This window comes from Gracilinanus agilis, chromosome 5, assembly GCF_016433145.1.
Source record: "Gracilinanus agilis isolate LMUSP501 chromosome 5, AgileGrace, whole genome shotgun sequence".
Lineage (NCBI taxonomy): Eukaryota > Metazoa > Chordata > Mammalia > Didelphimorphia > Didelphidae > Gracilinanus > Gracilinanus agilis.
Window position 1 is genome coordinate 219,861,987 of NC_058134.1, and position 10,074 is coordinate 219,872,060.

The window sequence follows — 10,074 nt, forward strand, 5'->3', positions numbered from 1 at the left end:
CTCTTAGAAGTCCTGGCTTTTGGCAAAATGCGAAGGGGTAGTTTCAGAACGATCCTCTGTAAGTGTGAACTGCTGTAGCTCAGAAAGGTGCATTTTCCAGAAAACGTTTGGCAGATGCCTTTTATCAGTATAAAACATCGGGGCTATATTGTCAGACAAAGAAGCTCCAATCCTGCCAAGGTGAAATCGGGGTTGGGGCTGTCTGGCACTAGGGGTGGAATAAGACCCAGGCGTCCTGGACATTCATTCTCCCTCCAGTTCCAGATCAGAGACTGACTCATTGTCAGGTGGTCTCCCTGGAGCCCAGGCCTCATCCAAGGCTAGGATCACCCCACCCTGGGAGGAATCTGAGAACAGTGCTCTTTCAACCACAAAGGCCAGCATTCCAGAGACGGGGAATTAGCTGGAGGAGAGGAATGATCAGGAGATCAGACATTTAAAGTTGGAAAGCACCCTAGAGGTCATTTAATGTGCTAGGTGGCCCTGTCTGGGCCCATCTGGTTCTAAGATCAGTGTTCATTCACTGGAGGATGCCTCTGGGGGCTGGATGGGGAATTCGAGGAGGAGGAGGAGGAGTAGCTTTTGTACTAGCTGTACCCCATAACTGCAATACTCTCCTTCATCTCTGCACTTTGCTTCCGTGGCTTCCTTCAAGACTCAGTTCATATGCTACCTTCATCAAGAGGCCTTTCCTAGTGAGTCAGCTAGGTGGTTCAGGCTTGGAGATGGGAGGTCTGGATTTAAATATGACCTCAGACACACTTCCTAGCTGTGTGATTGTGGGCAAGTCACGTATTCCCCCATTGCCTAGCCTTTACTGCTTTTCTGCCTTGAAATCAAATCTAAGACAGAAAATTAAGGTTGTTTGTTTTCTTAAACCCTTACCTTCTATCTTAGAATAAATACTGTGTATTGGTTCTAAGGCAAGAAGAGTGATAAGGGCTAGGCAATGGGGATTAAGTGACTAGTCCAAGGTCTCACAGCTAGGAAGTATCTGAGGCCAGATTTGAGCCCAGGATCTCTCATTATTAGGCCTGGCTTTCTATTCACTGAGCCACGTAGCTGACCCTTAAGGTAAGGGTTTAAAAAGAAAAAAATTAAGGAGGGAGGTGGGGAACAGCCTTTGTACTAGATATGCCCCATACCTAGAATAATCTCCTTTCAAATCCAACCTTCTTCAAGAGACCTTTCCTGGTCCCCCAGCTTTGAATGCCTTCTCTTCTGAGGTTACCTTCTATCTATTCTTTCCATGTTTTATATGCCCAGTTATTTCAATGTTGTTTCCTCCATTAGAATAGGGGTTCCATGAGAGCTGGGGCCCTGTTTCTCTCTCTCTTTTTTGTATCTTCAGCCCTTTGGCATATAATAAATGGGTGCTGACTTACTGATCACCCTGGAAACAGCAACCAATATTCCTCTGCTCAGATATGGTGGGTGGCTCCTTTAATGCCCTTAGGTTCAAACACAAATTTCACAGCCTGGCTTTGAAGGCCTTCCACAATCTGGCTTCTTCATTGCCACCAAACTGGACTGAGCCACTTCTGGTTCCCGGTAATCAGCATTACAATATCCCAGCAGCCTTATCCCCAAGCCTACAACCGGAGTCTACCAGCCTCTTCTCTATCTCTCAGAATCTTCTTTTCCCTTCAAGCCTCAACAGAGGTGCCAGTCCCCCTGGGAGACAGCTTCCCTGATTCATTTGCCCTTAGGGCTCCCCTTTTCCTCCTACCCCTCCCATTTAAGTGCAATTTCCTCCCCATGTTATCTGTTTTTCACTCATCTGTATACATATGACACTCATTGTGGACAGAACAAGTTAATCAATTGCTCAGTGGCTCCATTTACCATTTCAATGACTTCTCTGAACAAAAACAGCCTCCTCAGCCTCCCTTCCCCTGAGTGTGATTTTCCTTCAGCAGAACAAAATGGAAGCTTCTCTAGGGCAGAGAATGTCTAGATTTTTGTAATTTTATCCCCAATGTTCCAATCAATGCTTCGCATACAGTAAATACTTACTTTATGCCTTTTTATTCAGAAGACCAAAAATCAACTGGAAGCACAGAAGTCACCTGCTCTAATCTCCCTATTTTGCAGATGAAGAACTTGGCCCAAAGATGATGAGACTTACACACATCAGTAATAAGTGGTCAGAGGCAGGACTCCAGCTGGGCTGCTCTTCCTCCAGAGTACTCTATTCCCTCCACCAAGCCATTCCCTGCCAGCCAGTCAGCCAACATTTATTAAGTGCCTACTAAGTGCCAGGCACCATATATACAAAGTGCTGAGGATACAAGGAAGACTGAGGGCTTTTTGTTTCCCCAGTCCAATGTCTTGTATATAGTAGGAAGTTAGAGGCCATTCTCCCTCATCTCCTCTCCTGGCTTCCTTCAAGGTCTAGCTCACATCCCACCTCATCCAGGAAGCTTTCCCCCTCCCCTCCTTCAGATTCCCTTCATTCTACCACTCCCTCAGTTGAGTTCTTTCTATTAGCCTGGCTTGAACATAGTTGTTTGTACACTCCCACCCTCATTATTTCCTGAGCCTTCCAGGATGAAACATTTCCACAGTACATAGTAGGTGCTAAATCAATGCTTATCCACTAATTCTTCACTGTGGAATTGAATCCCCATTTTGCAGATGATGAAACTGAGGTGCAGTGATGCCTTTGTTCAAAGTTGTTTATTAAGTGCTGGGGCTGGCCCCAGAAGCTAGGGGCATCTCTGCTGCCCATCTTAGAGGCTGCCTTTGGATTCTATTTTTCTCTGGGAGGAATGAATGACTCAAAGTTGTCCAGGCAGGGTGCAATGGTCCACTTAGGGCAGGGCCACACCTAGCTGCCGGAATTGGTGCCCAAACAGGCAGAGGTTACAGCCCAGATGGTGAAACCTGGTGGGGGAAGGGCTCCCTCTCCGGTGCTTCCTGAGTTTGCCCTTTGTATCTGAAGACTTTCAGTGAGTGAATCTCCATCTCTCAGGGCATGCTCCAGTGGGAAGACAGCTCTGGATTTGGAATCTGAGGACTGGGTTCAAATTCCAGTTCTGTTACTTAGTTGTGTGAGGACACTTTCCCCCTCTGGGCCTCAGTTTCCCCAAGGTCCCCCAGAGAGGATCACAAATGTAGAACACATCTAGATCTGGAAGAACTTCTTAAGAAGCCTTTAAATCCATTCCTCCACTTCTGTCCCTGTTTTACAGATGGTGAAACTGAGACTCAGGGAGGCAAAAAGATCCATAGGCCTGGACCTCTGAGGCCACTGAGTCTGACCCCATCGTTTAACAGATGGGGAAACTAAGGCCGAAAGAGGAAGTCAAATGAAGACCAGGAAAGAACCCCCAAGGGCCACTCAGTCCATTTACCCCCATTCTGATGATGAGGAAACTGAGGTTCAGGGAGGTGACAAGTGACTCGCCAGGGCTACCCAGTTCTACGGATTAAGTTGAACTCAGATCATCTGCCTTTGGAGGCTCTTTCCCTTAGATCACGCTGCCTCTACCAAGGTCCCTTTCGGGGCCAGGTCTCCCATTGCCGCCCGGGTGACTATAGCCAGGACTCTAAAGCCCTGGCCCCGGGTGCAGAGCTCGGGGCTGGCCTCACGCGGGCGGCGGGAGCCTCGGGGGCGGGGACGCTGCGGGCCCTTTAAGAGAAAACTTTCTGCCAGGCTCTGGAGACCCCCCCCTTCAGGCACTGATTGGGTAAGACGCAGCCTCCAAGCCCGTCCCCTGAGAAGTCTATAGGTCAGAGCCCCCGCCAGTCAGCACAGACACACTTCCTATTGGCTCACGGACGTTGCCACTCCACGCTCTCGGGGGGCAGAGGGGGGAGGATCCCCGGAGTCCCCTCGATCTGCGGCTTCGAGCCCGAGGAGTCCCCAGGAGGCGGAGGCCGGCGCTGGGGAGGCCGGGATGCGCGGAGCACTTACCGATGCGCTGCCCCACAGGAGAGCTGAATGGGTTCCCCAGGAGAAAGTCCATGGTTGCCGCCGCCACCCCTCCAAGCCCAAGGGATCAGCTGACAGCAACCGCCACGGCTGTGGAGCCGTCACGTGACCCGCCCCCTCAGCTGCTGGCCGGGGGGCGTAGCCACAGGCCCCGCCCCCGTGACGTGTCACTCACCGGCCGGAGGCGGAGGCGGGGAGTAGAGGTGATGGGGCGGCTCTCACCTGAAGCTACTAGGAGTGGCCCTTTTTAGGCCACATCCTCCTAAGCTAAAAGTCGGGGGTTGTTGAGGGCAACCTCTCGGCTCTCTTCCTGCACCTTGGGCTCAGAGGTCCTCCTCATCTTACAGTATTGGCCCAGAGAGGAGATGTGGCTTGCTGAAGGTTACATACACAGCAAGTGATTCACTGCCCCCGAGCCCTAGTTTGCTCATCTGTATAATGGGGCGATGTTTGGAATCATTAGGACATCCAGTGCTTTGTAAGGCAGGAAAAGGGCCGGTTCTGGCTTGTCACCTTGGGCCTCGGTTTCCTCACCTATAAAAAATAGTTTGACGAGGTGTTTCCTAATGGTTCTTCCAGCCTTGGTGTCTCTGTTTGCTGAAAGGATGGTACAGGGTGGGGGGAGGGGAGAACCTGGAAAAGGTAGAAGGGATATTGGAAAGGGGCCGGTTTTGGAATCAGCAACCATTCACCCTCCCTGTTTAAGTCAGTCAATAAACATTAAGCACCTCTTCTGCTGCTGGCACTGCCTAGGTGCCAAGAGAGGTAGGAGCAGCCCTGCCCTGGGGCAACTCCTGAGAGTCAGGTCAGGGAGGTGGTCATACAGCCTAGTGACTTAAGCTCTAATCCCAAAGTTTCTGCTAATTTGCTGTGTGACCTTGGGTAAGTCCATCTTCCTCTCTTTGTCTCAGTTTCTGTCCTAAAAAAAAGACTTTTTTTTTTTCAAACCCTTACCTTCCGTCTTGGAGTCAAGGCAGAAGAGTGGTGAGGGTAGGCAATGGGGGTCAAGTGACTTGCCCAGGGTCACACAGAAAAAAACTTCTTTGAATAATTAAGTGGAGAATGGGGACACCTAAAGTTGCTAAGAGTTGGACTGGCTTCCCTGTTGTCCTTAGCACTGGTAAAATTACCTAGTGGGTAAGTCTCTAGTTGTGAAGTCATTCTTTCCTACTCTGTCTGTTTCTCTGTCTGTCTGTCTCCCTCTCTCTCCCCCTTTCTTTCTCTGTCTGTCTCTTTGTCTGTCTCTCAAGGACTACAACAGCTAGATTGTTTGGTGTTTTTCCAGAACGTAGCCAGTCCTTCCTGTCTGCAGTGAAATTGCCTTTTCCTGCTGGGTCCTTTCCAACAAACCTTTCTGCCAGCTCTAAAAAAAGAAGGAAAAGCCAGGATTTGGAACTCCTTTAGGATGGAGAGGGGTGAGGGAATCACTTGGCAAGGTGCTCTTTCAACATGGAAATCAGGTGGCCTGTCTTCAAATTATCTTCTTAGCTGTCTAACCCCTCTAGCCTACAATGGGGATTTATTGGCACCCTCTAAGCCAATGGTTGCCAAACTTTTTAGGCCTACCGCCCCCTTTCCAGAAAAAATATTACTTAGCCCCCTGGAAATTAATTTTTAAAAAATTTTAATAGCAATTAATAGGAAAGATAAATGAACCTGTGGCCATCACTGCTCCCCTAGATTGCTGCAGCACCCACCAGGGGGCGGTAGTGCCCACTTTGGGAATCACTGCTCTAAGCCCATTTTCTTATTTGTAAAATGGGGATAATTAAACTTTTATTAGCTGTCTGACCCTCTGCTTAAGTCTATTCCCTCATCTGTGTAATGGGGACAATTCACTTGAATTGGCTGTCTCATAGTTATTGCTAGAAAGATGCCATAAACCCAAAAGAATCATAAAAATGAGTTTTCTTTATTATTATTAGATGTTAAGTATTTATTGATTACAATAATGTGGTTTTTAAAGACCTAAATAGAAGTTGAAATCTGTTCAGGCTTCAGAGGAAACCTTAAAGTGCTATAAAATTGTTAGTTATTATTATGGTTCAATTCAACAAGCATTTATTAAAGAGCTGCTTTGTGCTAGCTCTTGAAGATACAAAGAAAAAAATGGAAGCATTCTTTGCCCTCGAGGGGCTTCCATTCTACTGGGGGAGAGGGAGAGAATGTACACAGAAAAAGGAATAAAGAATATCTACAAAGTGATTGGAAGGAGTAAGCCCAAACAACTGGAGGAATCAGGAAAGACCTGGAGAGTAGGACTGTTTGGTACTAGGGCCTTCCATTTGCATAGGCCTTAAGAGTTTTCATAGTGCTTTCCCATCTATATCTAATGCTCACAACAGCCATTAAAGGGACTTCAGTAATGGTTTGGCTCTTCCCTTTACTAGCTGTGTGACCATGGACAGGTGAGAATCTCTCTGAGCCTCCCTAACTCATCTATAAAATGGGGATAATCCTTGAGCTATCTACCTTGGATGGTTTTTGTCAGGAAAGTATCTTGTAAACTGACCTTAATGTGCTATCCATGTGAGCTGTTGGAATTGAAAGGGAGCTTAGAGAGAGGTCCTTATCACCTTAATTTACAGATGAGGAAACAAGTTGAGAGTTTACCAAGTCACCCAGTTAGCTAATGACTAGTAAAGAGACTCTGAATCAGTTCTGACTCCCACTTAAGGACTACATCCATTATACCACATTTGCGACACTGTAAGGTAGGCAGGCATTATTAGAGAGGGAAAACGAGGCCCAGAGATGAATGAATGAATGAATGAGCGGTGTTGAGTGCTGGGGATACAGATAGAAAAATGAGTCAGGAGACTTCCACTTCTGGCAGCCAAGATGGCAGAGTAAGGAACACTCTGAGATTGCCCAAACTCACCTCCAAATAATCATTAAAAAGAAAAAGGAAAAAAATAAAGTCAGGCCCTGTTCTTAAAGAGCTCACATTCTACTGGGGGATATTGCTAAGCCATGTGCCCACCTCTGGCATGGCTAGGAAGGAGCTGTGGAGCACATTTTTGACATCATGTCATTTTTGCCATTATGGGGCTGCCTTTTTGTATATGTCTGGTTCAGGGGAGGCCACTCAAATATTGCAGGGTCGCAGAGAGTGGCTGGATGAGAACTAAAGACAGACTCAGAAAAATCCCAGAAGTACAACAGAATTAAGACATAACCAATCAGTCAACTAACTAAAAATAAAAACCAGAGAATACACTTCCCTCAAGGAGGGGACAATGGGAGACAGTGAAAAGTGCATCTGCTTTGGTGTGACAGGTCCCAGGTTCAAATACTGTCTCTGATGCATGTTATCTGTGACATGGATAAATTACTTCACTTGGAATGAAGGGCCTGGACCAGAAGGCCTTTCAATTCTAGACTTATTACATACATACTTATAGACCAGGGACTGGTATATGATAGTCCAGGGGCCAAAAAACATCCTCAGCTCTCTGGCTGCTAGTATTCGCCCTAGATGAGGAAAATGATAGAAAGAGGTGGCTAAGCAGGTATCCTTCAATCCTGCCCTTCTGATTGCTGTGGCCAGAAGTGATGACCCTTGGCACTGAGTTCAAAATAAGGTGGCATCAATATTTACTGGCTCTATTTACCAGGTATTTAATATTCTCTCTTTCTACACAGGTTTATATACACCCTGTTTACATACATGTCTGCTTTTCCCCTTGGCATCATTGTCTTTACATGTTTCTCGGTAGAATTAAGTCACCTTTTGTTATGGTACAGGACTATTTCCCTCTAATCACATACAATTTCTTGAGCCATCCCCCTAATGGGCACCCAGGTGGCTCCTCATTTCTCTATTCTATTTTTCATCAATGAAGGAAAGGATCACAGAAAGATAAGAATTTGTGGAAGCTCACACAGTTAGAAGTGGTGGTCAGGACTTGGGCTCAGATCTCCCACTCTTGGGGATCTCTCCATCATAATACTTGGTCTCATAATTAGGCAGAAGAGCCATTCAAGACCCAAGGCTGTCCTTCCCTCTCTAAGTTTGATGTCTTCCAATACTTAAGTTGATCTGGGACCATCCACTGATAAGATCAAAACTTCCTTTTTTCCTCAGATGCTGGGCAATTCCATTGGTTTGCAAGCTCCTTGAGGGCAAGGGCTATCTTTTGCCTCCTTTTGCATCCCCAAGGCTTAGGATGATTCCTGGCATGTAGTAGGAACTTAATAAGAGATCATCGAGGGACAGTTAATAGCTAGGTGGCCCAGTGAATAGAGCATCAGGCTTGGAGATGAGAGATCCTGTGCTCAAGTCTGGCCTCAGACACTTCCTAGCTGTGTGACCCTGGGCAAGTCACTTAATCCCAATTGCCTAGCCCTTATTGCTCTTCTATCTTGGAACCAATATTTAGTGATGATTCTAAGATAGAAGTTTTAAATTAAAGGGTTTTAAATTAAAAACTAATGATTCTTGATCGAACGAATTCTTGTCTCTTTCCACAAGTCCTCCATGTTGGAGTGATCACATGGGCTAAAGGCCTTCCTTTGAATGTTTTAGGCATGCCAGGGCCACACTGTGAGGGGCCTGCCTATTGTTACCACTCATTTTCACTACCTGACTGGCTCTGTTTCCTTATTTCTATTTCTACTCACAAAACAGTCACTAATATGTCACCTGATGCCTTCAAGGAGATGAAAATGAGGCAAGATGGCACAGCCTTCTTTGCAAAGCCAGTCAGCCCATTCTCTACCATGTCAAGATACTACTGACTTGTGACCCTGAACAAGTCATTCCCTTGTAAGCTGAGGGGGTGGGATGGGACCAGATAATCAATCAGAAGGCATGTATTAAACTCCCAGTGTTCCAGGCACTGTGCTTGGAGCACAGGATACAAAGACAAAAGTGAAACAACCTGCCTCCAGGGGGCTCACATTGTATGTGCGTGTGTGTGCGTGCACATGTGTTTGCAGGGGGGCAATATATACTCGTGTGCACATACATAGAATACATACAAAATGGAAGCAAGGTCTTTTAGGGATGGAGCAGACTAGCTGCTGAGGGAATCCGGAAAGGCTTCACAGACAGGATGCATGAGCTGAGTTTTGAAGGACACCAGGATTCCAAGACGTCAAGTGAACAAACATTTATTAAGTATCTGTGTGCCCGGCACTGTGCTAAGTGTCTGGGATACAAAGGAAAGCAAAACACAGTCACTGGTCTCAGGTGTTCACAGCCTAAGAGAAGAGAGCATACAGCCCATAACTGGAGAAATCAGGAGCCCTTGTTCCGAATGGGCCTCTGCTAACAGGCTTCCCATTATCACACAAGTCTGCTTTCACAGCTCCCAAATTGGTTTGATAAATATTCAGTTATCTGGAGTTGTACAGTCACTCCCCTACTGCCCCATGCCTGCAGTCTGAGGGAAGGAAACCTTCTACTTCCCATTGCCTGGGTGGCCAATACACATTTATTGTTTGATGAATTAATTCTGGCTAGTTTCTATACCTATTTATGGAGGTGGTGCAGAGGATGGGGCACTGGGCTTGGAATCAGGAAGACTCATCTTTATGAGCTCAAATCTGGCCTCAGACACTTACTAGCTGTGTGACCCTGGGCAAGTCACTTAACCTTGCTTGCTTCAGTTTCCTCATCTGCAAAATGAGCTGGGAGAAGGAAATGGCAAATTACTCCAGTATCTTTGCTAAGAAAACCCCAATGGGGTCACCAAGAGTCAGATACAACTCAAGCAACTGAAGAACAAAAAAGGAAAAGAAAATATGCAAACAGTCTTCAGCCTACCATTTAAAGCCCTCCATGATTGGACTCCCACCTCACTGACTTTCCAGTTCTGTGGCATTTCTCCTCTTTTTGCATTATTCAGATGGTCCTGTTCCCCATTCCCCAAACAACCCTCTTCTGACTTTGGGCTAGCGGTGTTTTCTGCCTGGACCTCACTCCCTCTTCATCTCCACTTTATGAGCTGGAGAAGGAAATGGCAAGCCACTCCAGTATCTTTGCCAAGAAAACCCTGAATGGGGTCACCAAGAGTCAGACATGATTGAACAACAACAAGACCCCACCCCCCCCCAGTTTCTTTCAAAGGACAACCCAGGAGGTCTTTCCTTCCAGCTCTTCAACCAAATTGCTTTGTTATTTATTTGTGCCT

General features: G+C 46.7%; 1 protein-coding gene across 2 annotated transcripts in view; it reads right to left on the reverse strand.

The window, feature by feature from the left end:
- TOM1 (target of myb1 membrane trafficking protein) overlaps nt 1-4,072 on the reverse strand; it is a 47,655-nt gene extending 43,583 nt beyond the window's left edge. For both annotated transcript variants that reach the window (XM_044677550.1, XM_044677549.1), the window contains exon 1: nt 3,920-4,072. In XM_044677550.1, coding sequence (XP_044533485.1) covers nt 3,920-3,971 — 52 coding nt within the window. In that variant the 5' untranslated portion in view covers nt 3,972-4,072. The remainder of the gene's footprint in view (nt 1-3,919) is intronic.
- Between the last annotated feature and the right edge of the window lie 6,002 nt (nt 4,073-10,074).